Consider the following 13891-nt stretch of genomic DNA (forward strand, 5'->3'; position numbering starts at 1 on the left):
TAGATAGCACCCACTTAAGGTTTCAGCTCCCAGCAAGCACCTCTTTTGGAGGGAGACCCGTGTCTCTCTCCCTCCTGACCAGGAGTTTTAAGACTATACAGCTCCCTGCCTTACACTGCAATATCCCAAGCAAACCAGTCTGCCTAAAAGCCAGCGCCTGTGCTTTGCTGTCTCTTCAAGTGCTATAAACAGTGTATTTATTGCCAGCAGCTACAAATTATACCAGAGATTTTTTCTAAGCAAGCACATTTATCCTTAAGGTAAAAGCATTACAGAGAAAACAAAGAAAACACTAAACATATTAGGGAGTCACCGATCAGTCTTATAGACTTTCCAATCCTTCTGCAAGGATTGGGGGTCATCTTGGATATAAGGTCCTGTCTGTTTGCCGGTTCAGAAAGATGGTCCTGAGTTAATTTAAACTCAGTCTTTTTATATTACAAGCTCTTTCTTTGTCTGTTGGTTTCTGAAAAACCCTGTCTGAACCAGTATATGAAAGCCTTCCCCGGAGGTAGTACTTCTCTGGTGGGGTGTTTATAATTAAGTGAGTCACCTTAATCACTCCCTATTGTTTTTAGTTCCTGGTGGAGCAGTAGAACCCTCCCCACTTAGAGGTAAATTAAATCCGTGGGCCAGTGTTACATAAACCACTCATACACTTAATGCAACATGTTCCCCACAGATATTGCATATAGTTGCAATATTATTGTCTGGTTTTGCAGACATTAATATCTTTCAACTGTGTATACAAATTTTTACACAACCAGTTGTAGCTAGTGAAAAAATCAGGTCATGGATCTCTAATTAAAACCCCTGGAAACAACGGAATTTGCCTGTACTAGTTGGCTGTCTTTTTTTAATTCAATCTTTCTATAAAAATTTTTGCACCTTTTATGTGAGGATCGCAACACATACTTCAAACAATTAAACAACAAAACTCTATGTGGAAGATATATATTATTACAGCTTATTATGGGCATCACTGAAGCACACAAATTGGGTAGGGATTTGCTGAAGATCATGCAACTAATCAGTAGGAGAGGGGCAAATAGGAGCCAATACAGGAGCCCTTCCATGGCCCTGCTCCCACTTCCCAGTTGCTCTTTTCTGACTAGACAATTGCTAAAAGTTACATTTTGGACATCTTACCAGCTTCTTTTTCAGGCAACTGCAGCAGTGCAGGCATTGGAGGATGAAGAAAATAACAGTCTTCATGCCTCTGTTTAAACTGTTCAGCAAAGGTAGCATCTATGCTGAGGGCAAACCAAGCAACCAGTCCATCTTCTTCATCTTCCTTCAGAATTCCTCCATTCAGAGTAGTCAACTGAAGTTCTACTCCAAGAAAAATCAAGGTGACTTTTTCAGTCTGGCTCATGTATTCCTTTACATCCTTGTGGCACAGCCTGCAAAGCCTGACTTCTGGCTGCTGGGAACCATCTTTCCCTCCACCCAAAGTGACCAATGGGTTTAAATTTGAGAAAAGGATGTATACCGTGGCTGGATGGTTTTGTTTTGTGTTTAACCATTTAGAATCTGTTCTTTTATCACTCCTTCTATCCAGAAGTGTCCTGCTAAAATAATTTTCATACTCTATTGTATCGTTTGGCAGGAAAAAAGGCTTCTGTCCACCCTTAACATTTGCTAGTAAATTAGCTATATGCTTATATCCCCAAAATTTAGCAATGTCTAGTGCAGTCTGGCTCGATTTATTGACAATGGACCTGTCACACCTATAAACAGAAAAGAAAAATGATGGTTACCATAGTGACTGTGATTCTGTAAGAGTCTTGCTGGAGCATATTCTCACTGTGAGATACATCCACACTGCCATTGAACTTTGGGGCCCTTTAGAAAAGTAGTCCCAATTGGGGCCATGTACATACTCCTTCACAGCACTGAACATTTAGAAATGTGATGATAAAATGACCATATGTTCCCAACACCTTCATTCCCTCCTGCTCAATCCAAGTGTTGGAGTCTTAGATTCTGAGGCCAGAAGGGACCACTATGATCATTTAGTCTGACCTCCTGTATAACAGCCACAGAACTTCTTCAAAATAATTCCTATAGCATACCTTTTAGAAAAACATCCAAATATTATTTTAAAATTGCCAGGATGAAGAATCCACCATGACCCATGGTAAATTGTTCCAATAATTAATAACCCTCATTGTTAAAAATGTACACCTTGTTTCCAGATTGAATGTGTCTAGACACTGGATCACGTTATGCTTTTCTCTGGTAGACTGAAACGCTCATTATCAAATATTTATTCCCCAGGTAGGCACTCATAGACAGTAATCAAGTCACCTTGTAACTTTCTCTCTGTTAATCTAAACAGATTGAGCTGCCTGAGTCTATAAAGACAGGTTTTTCTAATCCTTTAATCACACTTGAGGCTTTTCTCTGAACCCTCTCTAATCTATCAACAACCTTCTTGAATTGGACACAGATTTCCAGCAGTGGTCACATCTATGCCCAATATAGAGGTAAAATAACTTCTCTACTCGTACTCGTGTCGCAGGACAGTAGAGCTCCAAGAAAATTTGTAACTACCTAATTAACTTCAATGCAATACAACATCAGAAATTAAGGGAGTCCTGGATCAAAACCCAGAAATTGCTCCAGGCCTAGAGAGAATAGATTCCCCTGCAGAAGGAGAAGAACTAAGGCAGATGGACCACATAGCCCTTTTATAGCTTTGGCTCTGAACGTTCAGTGCTGCAAGAGGGAGCTCCTGCAGCTGTAGTGGGCGATGCTTTCTAGAAGGATCCCAAAGATCAATGGTACTAAAAGGCATATTCCACAAGTGAGAATATGCAGAGGCAACAACATCAAAGAAGAATCAGGGAAATAGCCTGTTAGCAAAACATTTCTACTTTCAAGAAAATATTTTTGTTTGTAATCACTCTACTTTTCTTGTCTAATTCATTCAAAGAAGAAACATTTCAGCCTTAGTAGCATCACAATGGACTATCTTGGAAACAAGTGTGACACTTAAAAGAGGCAAAGATTCTGGAACCCTTTCTCAGAGGTCTGCAGAATGAGCATTTTAAAATCATGCTTTGGGAGATGAGTTGATCCACAGAAATATCTTTCTCTTACAGAGCTGTCCACAGAATGAAAGCGCTGGAGAAACACTGCTGTAGGGCATATATTAAACTATTCATAAAAAAATGTTAGAATACCTGGGATTTCAGTGCATATAATCTGTTTCAGACTAGGAGGAAAAGATCACAAGCATAAATAATATGAAACCAATCCATACTCCCATACAATTTGACTTGTGAATTTTCCTTTTCCGATTAGGATTATTTGTTCATTCAGGGACAAATTCTACCCTCACATATGGACATGCAACACCAGTTCTCTCAACTGGGAGCTAAGCACATGCCCTAACAATCATCTTCTATGGGGAAAATCTGATCCTCACTTTGTAAAATGCTTCAAGTTTAAAATATTTTCTTATAAACCAATTTTAAAATCACCGAGCAACAGTATGCTATGAATTCTTATATTGAAAATAGCAATTTTGGGAAACAGAAAGTTCTGAAATACTATGATTGGGAAGTCAGGAAAAGAATGCACTTGTTTTTGTAAATACAAACCCCGGTGGATGATGGACAACAGCATCACCATAAATCACAAAAAAAAAAAAATAGTAGATATTGGGTCAGATTCATCTGTATGTTTCAACTGCTTTGTGTTTCTCCATGAGCTATTTTCTGTTGGTACTGATGCTTGCTTATAACAATCAGTGGGGAATTTATAGTAAAGATTGGATTGGGAAATATTTTTTTAAACAATGTAAAACAAAATGATTTAATCTTGTAATTCTACTTCCCTGAAGCTTTCACTTTTCAAGAATCTCAGTTCTGAGTTTTAGCTCCTTAGCAAGAGACTGACAAAACTTCCCTAACTCTTAAGGTTTTTTACCCTTGAGGGTAATGGGACAGAGTGAGAGGTAAGCCCCCTACTTATCATGTTTAGCACAAATGCTGCCCCTCTGAATATTTCAATAAACTCCTTTGACTGCATGGAAAGCAACGCTCAGAGAAAAAAAGCCAATTCAAGATGAAAATATGTGCCTCAGAAAAATGAAAATAAAAGTGGAAGAAAAAATACTTCATAGATTAGTAGACTTTAAGACCAGAAGAGGCCATTAAGATCATCCAGTCTAACACACAGACCAGAGTATTTCACCCCACGAGTCCTGCCTTAAGTCCATTAATTTGTGACTGAATTTGAGCATCTTTTAGAAAGACATCCAATCTTGATTCAGACTTCACGTGATCGAGAATATACATCCAGGGTAGTCAATTATTTTTTGTCAAGGTCCAAATTTCTTGGTCAAGGTATAGTCAAGGTCCAAACTCCATAGAAAATAATAAAAATGATAAGTAAATATTTGAGGACTGTTCAAAAGCCTCTGGCGGTCCAGATTTTGGCCCGCGATTCACCTATTGACTACCCTAAACTACACCCTCTAGTAATCTGTTCCAGTGGTTAATTAGTCTCACTGTTATAAATTTGCCCCTTATTTCCAGTTTTATTTTTTCTAGCTTCAATTTCCAACCATTGGATCTTGTTGTGCCTTTGTCTGTTAGATTAAAGAGCCCCATCTTCTGCTGAGTAGGTATCTGTAGATTACGATCAAGTTGCCTCTTACCCTTCTCTTCAATAAGATAAATAGACTGAACTCCCTTGAGGCTCAATGTAAGGTGTTTTTGCATGTTTCAAATAATTCTTGTAGCCTTAAAATTCCCTTTAATTTTTCAGTATCTTTTTTGTGTGGAAACAAAACTGGATACAGAATTCCAGTAGTGGTCTCACCAATGTTTTATACAGATGTAATATCAACTCCTTACTCTTCATTTATACCTCCAAAGATCATATTAGTCCAGGGGTGGGCAAAATACGGCCCATAGGCTGGATCTGGCCTACGGGATTGCCAGCCCCGAGCCCCTAACCCCCTGCCTTGAGCTCCCTGCCACACCCCAACACCCTGCCCTGAGCCCCTTCCCGCAGTCCACACCCCTCCCTGCCCTGAGCCCCCTCCTTCACTCCACACCCCTCCTGCACCCCAATCCCCTGCCCTGAGCCCCTTCCTGCACACCGCACCCCCTCCCACACCGCGCACTCCCTCCCACACCCCAGCCCTACATTCATGGCCCTGCTTGCAATTTCCCCACCCAGATGTGGCCCTCAGGCCAAAAAGTTTGCCCACCCCTGTATTAGTCCCTCTAGACATAGCATCATACTAGGAGCTCGTATTCAATTCATTATCTAACAAGACTCTAAGTCCTTTTCAGAATCACTGCTTTCCAGAATACAGTCCCATATCCTGTAAATATGATTTTCATTCTTTGTGACTTGATGTGATCTTTTTGCACTACAATACAAAGGCAAGTGCTGGATTAAGGTTAAGGCTTTGAGGAAAAAAATAACTGGAATATTTAGATTTATTAAATTTAACATATTCAACTTATACATGCAAGGGGAGGTGTGCAATGTCCAGTTTAGGGCATGGCTCATGCTTTCCCTGTTACCACTACTCTCAGGAATGAAAATAACTTTAAGCGATAGGAGAGTTCCACCAGTCTGGCATGAGGAACTGAGTGAGACCGCAACACAGAAGGTAACTTCAGAGAAGAAAGATGTTCATATGGATCTGTATATAGTGGTCATTCAGAGACATTGATCAATGGGGCAGGAAGGACATAATTAAATCCTAAGTAAAGGACTCTCTAACTTTCTTACCCTTTTTCAAGAAGAATTTGTACAATCTCAAAGTGTCCATTTCTGGCAGCATACATCAAGGCTGTCCAACCATTCTCAGCAGCTTCATTGATAAGGGATGGAGAATGACTGCATAGTGCTGTCAATCTGATCTTGTCTCCAGTAGCAGCAAAACTGTGCAGCTGAGAAATCATTTGGTGCGTGGGGTTCCTTTCAATGTTTGTCATTGTCTCAGCTATGTTAAAAAAAAACAGAAATATGTCTGAACAAAATTTGGATTTTATATTATTTAAAAAAGAAAGGATAAAGAAAAATATAACTTGTAGATCAACAAAACTCACCCACAATTATCACCAGGAAAAATGATACAATCATAACAATTTCATGTGTAGTGTCAAATTTAAGAAAATCAATTAAATTCAATGTTGATAAATGTCAAATAATGTACACTAGAAAATATATTCCAAACATACAAAATAATGGGGCCCAAATTAGCTGTTACAGCTTAAGAAAGAGATCTTGGAGTCATTGTGGATAATTCCCCGAAAACCTCTGCTCAACATGCAGCAGCAAGTCAAAAGAGCTAACACAATGTTAAGAACCATTAGGAAAGCGATAGATAATAGAGTAAATATCATAGCACCACTATATAAATCCATGGTACGCCCACACTTTGAATACTGCATAAGTTCTGGTTGCCTCATTTCAAAAAAGATATATTAGTATTGGAAAATATACACAGAAGGGCAACAAAAATGATCGGGGGTATGCAATAGCTTCCATTTGAGGCGAGATTAACGAAACTGAACCTGTTCATTTTAGAAGAGATGACTAAGTGGGGATATGATAGAGGTCTATAAAATTCAGAATGGTGTGGAGACAGTGAATATGGAAGTGTTATTTACTCCTTCATATAACACAAGAACTAAGGGTAACCCAATGAAATTAATAGGCATTGTTTAAAACAAGCATAAGGAAGTACTTCTTCATACAATCCAGTCAACCTGTGGAGCTCACTGCCAGGGGATGTTGTGAAGGCCAAAAGTATAACTAGTTCAAAAAAGAATCAGGTAAGGAGGAGGACAGATCCATCAACGGCTATTAACCATGATGGTCAGGTCAGGGATGCAACCTCATGCTCTGGGTGTCCCTAAGCCTCTGACTGCCAGAAGTTAGGACTGGCTGACCTGGGAGGGATCACTTGATAAATTGCCCTGTTCTACTCATACCCTCTGAAGCATCTGGCACTGGCCACTGTTGAAAGAGAGGATACTGTGCTAGATGGACCATTGGTCTGACCAAGTACGGCCATTAATTTCTAATTAAATTGTCATCACCAAGCAAGTTTCTTTATATCAAAACTCACATGACAAAATATCTTTCCTTACACATTTTCCTCCACGAAAGAAAACTAACTTTACCAGAGGCTTGAAGATACAGTGAATTGAAAGTAAACACAGGTGCTCAAGTAACAACAGACACCATCAAATACTTCTTGATTGTCTTGGAGGCTGAGACAGAAGACACAGTACTGAAGGGCCCCAGCCAGGAGCGACACCGCTGCTGGCACCACAGTCCCAGCAGCTGAGGGGGGAGGAGAGTGGATTCGACCCCCTTTCCCCCCCCACAATCAGGCTATGAACATCTGGCGTGGCCAAAGGAGCTGGCCCATGCAGCCAGGGCTGCGGAGAGCTCTGCTGGCAGGGGAAGCAGGGGAGTTTGAGGTGGACGGGGTATCCCAGGAGCCATACAGGAAGTGGGGGAAATGAGGTGGGGGGGGGGGTCTGGGGACTCACATGCATGGATGGTCATGGAAATGGAACCATTTCACTCAGAGGTGGTCCCCTTTATTTAGATGGTCAGAAAGGCACACTGACAGGTCAGTTTGGAAGCTTGCACAATCATTGCCTCGTTCTGAATATGCAGGACTTTCAAAGCACTAAATAGCTAATCCAGCAACTCTCACCAGTACTAAATTTATTATATATATAGTTTTATAGCCCCCCCCAAAAAAATAAAGTTTCAGCCTCAGATTTACCAATAAGGAATCTAGATTCTCTATATGTTAAATGAAAACAATAAAGTTCAGAATTGCGTGTGGTCTCTAGTGTATATATATAAAAATATATTTTAAGAAATACTTTAATTGCCATGTTAAAAGGCCCAATTCAATGACAGGCCACAGAGGATGCATCCTCCTTGATACCAATTGTGAAGTATAATGGAATAATACTAATAGGTTTAGCAGATAAAATAAAAAAAGAACAAGTTAAAAATCACTTAGAAAAGTTAGATGCCTGCAAGTCACCAGGGCCTGATGAAATGCATCCTAGAATACTCAAGGAGCTAATAGAGGAGGTATCTGAGCCTCTAGCTATTATCTTTGGAAAATCACGGGAGACAGGAGAGATTCCGGAAGACTGGAAAAGGGCAAATATAGTGCCCATCTATAAAAAGGGAAATAAAAACAATCCAGGAAACTACAGACCAGTTACTTTAACTTCTGTGCCAGGGAAGATAATGGAGCAAGTAATTAAGGAAATCATCTGCAAACACTTGGTAAAGTGATAGGGAATAGCCAGCATGGATTTGTAAAGAACAAATCGTGTCAAACCAATCTGATAGCTTTCTTTGATAGGATAACAAGTCTTGTGGATAAGGGAGAAGCTGTGGATGTGGTATACCTAGATTTCAGTAAGGCATTTGATACAGTCTCGCATGATATTCTTATCGATAAACTAGGCAAATACAATTTAGATGGGGCTACTATAAGGTGGGTGCATAACTGGCTGGATAACCATACTCAGAGAGTTGTTATTAATGGTTCCCAATCCTGCTGGAAAGGCATAACAAGTGGGGTTCTGCAGGGGTCTGTTTTGGGACCGGCTCTTTCAATATCTTCATCAACGACTTAGATATTGGCATAGAAAGTATGCTTATTACGTTTGCAGATGATACCAAACTAGGAGGGATTGCAACTGCTTTGGAGGACAGGGTCATAATTCAAAATGATCTGGACAAATTGGAGAAATGGTCTGAGGTAAACAGGATGAAGTTTAACAAAGACAAATGCAAAGTGCTCCACTTAGGAAGGAAAAATCAGTTTCACACATACAGAATGGGAAGAGACTGTCTAGGAAGGAGTACGGCAGAAAGGGATCTAGGGGTTATAGTGGACCACAAGCTAAATATGAGTCAACAGTGTGATGCTGTTGCAAAAAAAGCAAACATGATTCTGGGATGTATTAACAGGTGTGTTGTGAGCAAGACACGAGAAGTCATTCTTCCGCTCTATTCTGCGCTGGTTAGGACACAATACTCCAGTTGAGACCAGTTCTGGGCACCGCATTTCAAGAAAGATGTGGAGAAATTGGAGAGGGTCCAGAGAAGAACAACAAGAATGATTAAAGGTCTTGAGAATATGACCTATGAAGGAAGGCTGAAATAATTGGGTTTGTTTAGTTTGGAAAAGAGAAAACTGAGAGGGGACATGATAGCAGTTTTCAAGTATCTAAAAGGGTGTCATAAGGAGGAGGGAGAAAACTTGTTCACCTTAGCCTCTAAGGATAGAACAAGAAGCAATGGGCTTAAACTGCAGCAAGGGAGGTTTAGGTTGGACATTAGGAAAAAGTTCCTAACTGTCAGGGTGATTAAACACTGGAATAAATTGCCTAGGGAGATTGTGGAATCTCCATCTCTGGAGATATTTAAGAGTAGGTTAGATAAATGTCTAACAGGGACGGTCTAGACAGTATTTGATCCTGCCATGAGGGCAAGGGACTGGACTCAATGACCTCTCGAGGTCCCTTCCAGTCCTAGAATCTATGAATCTATAAAAATAAACCACCCTGGACCAAGGCTTAGCATCAAAGGACTGGAAGGGACCTCAAGAGGTCATTTAGTCCAGTCCGCTTCACAAACTGTGATTCTTACTAATTTCATTTTGGTAGCGTGCCACACAATATGAAAAAAAAAAAAAAGGAATACTCTCAGAAAAAATATACTTGAGATAAACTTTTTACCAAGTCTAAAAAATATATTTCAAAAACATTAAAGATGGAAATATTGATACATGTACTTTTTCAGGAAAGAGAACAAAATCAAAATTGTGTATTGTGATCAATCTATGTGGTTTATTAAAAATATTTCTGGGCACGTTTCCATAAAAACAATTTCTATTGAACTGTAGATTTCTCCCATTTTCACACCTTGCCAGCCACATTGTATAGGCCAACGACATGGAAATTGAAGGTGCTAAACCCCCCAACCTTACTCTTAAAGAAGGAAGACAGGACTTGGGCTTCCTTCCATGAGGGATGGACAGAGCAGGTTGAGAACCACGGGGATAGAGTATCAGGGGGTAGCCATGTTAGTCTGTATCTACAAAAACAACAAGGAGTCTGGTGGCACCATTTCCACCCCACCATCAACCTCAGCCTGGAACAGTCCACACAAGAGATCCACTTCCTGGACAATACAGTGCAAATAAGTGATGGTCACATAAACACCACCCTATACCAGAAACCTACTGACCGCTATACGTACCTACACGCCTCTAGCTTCCATCCAAGACACATCACACGATCCATTGTCTACAGCCAAGCCCTAAGATACAACCGAATTTGCTCCAATCCTTCAGAGACAAACACCTACGAGCTCTTTATCAAGCATTCGTAAAATGTCTTGCTCTGTCAATCTGACGGGTACCCAGAAATCACCTACTACAGGACAGGCCCAACAAGGACAATAACAGAACACTACTGGCCATCACATACAGCCCCCAGCTAAAACCTCTCCAGCGCATTATCCATGATCTACAACCTATCCTGGAAAATGATCCCTCACTCTCACTGACCTTGGGAGGCAGGCCAGTCCTCGCTTACAGACAACCCCCCAACCTGAAGCAAATACTCACCAGCAACTACACACCACACCACAGAAACACCAACCCAGGAACCAATCCCTGTAGCAAACCTTGTTGCCTACTCTGTCCCCACATCTACTCTGGCGACACCATCAGAGGACCCAACCACATCAGCCACACCATCAAGGGCTCATTCACCTGCACATCCACTAATGTTATATATGCCATCATGTGCCAGCAATGCCCCTCTGCCATGTACACTGGCCAAACCGGACAGTCCCTCTGCAAAAGAATAAATGGACACAAATCGGACATCAGGAATGGTAACATACATAAGCCAGTAAGTGAACACTTCAATTTCCCTGGTCATTCTATTAGAGATTTAAAAGTCACTATCATTGAACAAAAAAACTTCAGAAACAGACTTCAAAGAGAAACAGCAGAACTAAAATTTATTTGCAAATTTAACATCATTAATCTGGGCTTGAATAGGGACTGGGAGTGGCTGGCTCATTACAGAAGCAGCTTTTCCTCTCCTGGAATTGACACCTCCTCATCTATTATTGGGAGTGGACTACATCCACCCTGATTGAATTGGCCCTGTCAACACTGGTTCTCCACTTGCGAAGTAACTCCCTGCTCTCCATGTGTCAGTATAGAATGCCTGCATCTGTAACTTTCACTCTATGCATCTGAAGAAGTGTTTTTTTACCCACGAAAGCTTATGCCCAAATAAATCTGTGAGTCTTTAAGGTGCCACCAGACTCCTTGTTGTTTTTACAGGACTAGAGTCTGTCCTGGTCTTGTTAAGGCTGCTCTGGACAGGTGACAGCCGCACCTCGCTGGCACCTGCGTGACAACCGGTTTTTCAACAGGGCAGGAAAACCCACGTGCCCGCGCTGCACCAGCCAGGTTTCCGTTAGGCCGTTTCTGGTCTGATAACCGCTAAGGTGGAACCGTCTGGCTACGAGCCCCCAGGAGCCTGAGGAGGGGGCGCGCCGGGCCTGCAGTGGCGCGAAGGGCCGCACTGCTGAGAGGCGAGCAGCGGCTCACATGAAGGCGGGGCTGGGACGGTGGGAGCCTCAGCCCCCCCCAGCACGGGCGGGCGGGCAGAGAGGCCGGTTCGAGGCGCTGGACAAACCCCGCTCCCCGGGGCGCTACCATTACCGTTATGGAGGAGGCGGCCGCAGGCGGAAGAGAAACAAACCTCACCACCATCCGCTTCCGGTCGGGCAGAACAGAAGCGCCCGCACTTCCGGGGACTCGCGCGCTGCATCCTGGGAACCGCAGTTGGCGCCGGCTAGCCAGGTGCTTGCGCCCGGTTTCTCAGCAGCGGCAAGTCCCGGGTCCGTTTCAGTCGCAGCTCGGGCGCCCCGAGCTTGGTTAGTGCAGGGCCCGGGTGCGGAAGCCGGGCTGCCCCGAGCCCGGTCCTCCCATGTGCCCTGCCAGCTGGCGAGAACACGCCGGCCGGGTGTCCATAGCGCCTGGCTCAACCCACGGGCTCAGCTCTGTGCCTTGCTGCGCCCGCACTAGGCACTGGGGCCTGGGTCCGCACAGGGACTTAGAGGTTGCAACACTGAGCATTATGCTTAGAAAACATCAGAGGAACAGCCCTATTAGTTGCAAAGCCTGAGTTGGGAGCCTCGGCTCCCCCCCCATACAATGAATGGGGAGAGCTGGGCACCTAATTATTAGGGTTGCCAATTTTGTTTGGATGTATTCCTGGAGATTTAACCATGTGACATAATCTTTAATTCCTGGAGGGTTGGCAACCCTACTAAGAATGGGATTAACAGAAACCAGTATGCTAGGTGGGGAGCTGCCTCAACTAGCCAAGGGAAGATGCTGACGAGACGGGTGCGTAACAAGCCCTTCCTCTTGCACTGAGCTAGGCACCTAAGTTGCAGCTGGCAGGAGGTGCTTGTCTCTGCTAGTCACCCACAGTCTGGGAACCCTTCTATTGAAGTCAGATGATTTAGGCACCTAAGGCATTTCTTGTGAGAATGAGATGCTTGCCTTGCTCCACACAAAGTGGCTAGAGGCGTGAGGAGGTGATGCTGCTGCTCACCTTATAACTTTTAGACTGATTAGAGCACTCCCCTGGGACCTGGGAGACCAGGTCAATTCTCCCTTGTCTTATGAGAAGAAAATAGGTAGGAAACTCCTCTTCTAATCCTAAAAGAGTGCTGTAACCACTGAGCTATGGATTATTCTGTTGAGGCCCCCTCATTCTCTTCTGTTAAAACTGTTCCACTATCTACAAATAATGAAAAAGTCGCTGGTGCAGGAGGACTGGACCCTGTATCTTACACCTTGCAAGTGGTCATGCTAACCCCAAATGTACAGATTCATATTCTCTCTTTAATTACTCTCTTTGGCCTAATGACTCTTAAGTATTTATCCAAGGAGCAACAGGTTCACCAGGAAAGTTTGAGAGCATCCAACGTTAGAATAGCCATAGCTCCATGGTTAGAGTATTCACCTGAGAGGTGGAGAGACAGCTCTTCAAATCCATCCTCCTATCAGTCAGAGAGGGAATTTGAACTCAGGTTTTTCTCATCCCTGATGACTACTTTAACCACTAGGCTGAAAGTGGTAAGGTGGATACCATCTTCTCTGGTTATATTTTGAATGGGACCTGATCTGGTATGTGGCCCCTAACATGCCAGCTGGATTGGGCCCCATGGATGAGACTCCTCTGCCTATTTTTCCTTGTTCCTGGATTGCAGTGGGACTTAATGGGGAGATAGGGATCCAGACACCTAGAGTGAGACAGCAGTGCACATGCTCAGGGGCAAATATGTAGGCACCTCGGGAATTTTTACAATGGAAATTTAGGTGCCAAGTAAGTTTAGGCACTTACAGGATTAGGTGGCAGCTGAGCAGGGATTTTGTCAATTGCAGTGGTGTCTAAAACTGATTTAGGCACCTTGCTTCACATTACAGAGGGCTAGATGTAAAAGCAAAGTTTATTCTTAAATAATACTGCTCTGTAATTAACTCAATTATGTCCAGTTCTATGTGAATTATTTAAATAGTCAACGTTAATGGTTAAATGTTACATGCTTCATTATAAATGATTTAGGGAACATATTAAGTAGTTCAAAATTTATGTGTTTATTAAGTATTTACAAATGCCCTCTAGGCTTTCAAGTCCCCGCGGAGTATATTTGGAAGTTGTACATGGTTCTGACTTGCCCATTAGGGTCATTGATATATAAGCACCCAGGATGAAACTCCTCACAGAAAGAGCTGGAATGCCTTGCAATAAGTGCACTCAGTCAATAA

At 42.5% G+C, this 13891-nt stretch overlaps 1 protein-coding gene across 10 annotated transcripts in view; it reads right to left on the reverse strand.

Annotated features, from left to right (window-relative positions):
* NUDT12 (nudix hydrolase 12) overlaps positions 1-11894 on the reverse strand; it is a 38195-nt gene extending 26301 nt beyond the window's left edge. For 5 of the 10 annotated variants that reach the window (XR_010602261.1, XM_065599234.1, XM_065599235.1 and 2 more), the window contains exons 1-3: positions 11771-11894; positions 5761-5974; positions 1150-1730 (exon numbers count right to left, since the gene is read on the reverse strand). Coding sequence is in view for 9 of the 10 variants with exons in the window: in XM_065599234.1 (XP_065455306.1) it covers positions 1150-1730; positions 5761-5974; positions 11771-11879 (904 nt within the window). In the remaining variant the exon portion in view is untranslated. Of the gene's footprint in view, positions 1-1149; positions 1731-5760; positions 5975-10801; positions 10886-11441; positions 11626-11656 lie in introns of those variants that run through there. The other 5 variants (XM_065599241.1, XM_065599237.1, XM_065599233.1 and 2 more) reach the window with 5 other exon arrangements.
* Between the last annotated feature and the right edge of the window lie 1997 nt (positions 11895-13891).

The sequence above is a fragment of the Chrysemys picta genome, chromosome 6, assembly GCF_011386835.1.
Source record: "Chrysemys picta bellii isolate R12L10 chromosome 6, ASM1138683v2, whole genome shotgun sequence".
NCBI classification, from domain to species: domain Eukaryota; kingdom Metazoa; phylum Chordata; order Testudines; family Emydidae; genus Chrysemys; species Chrysemys picta.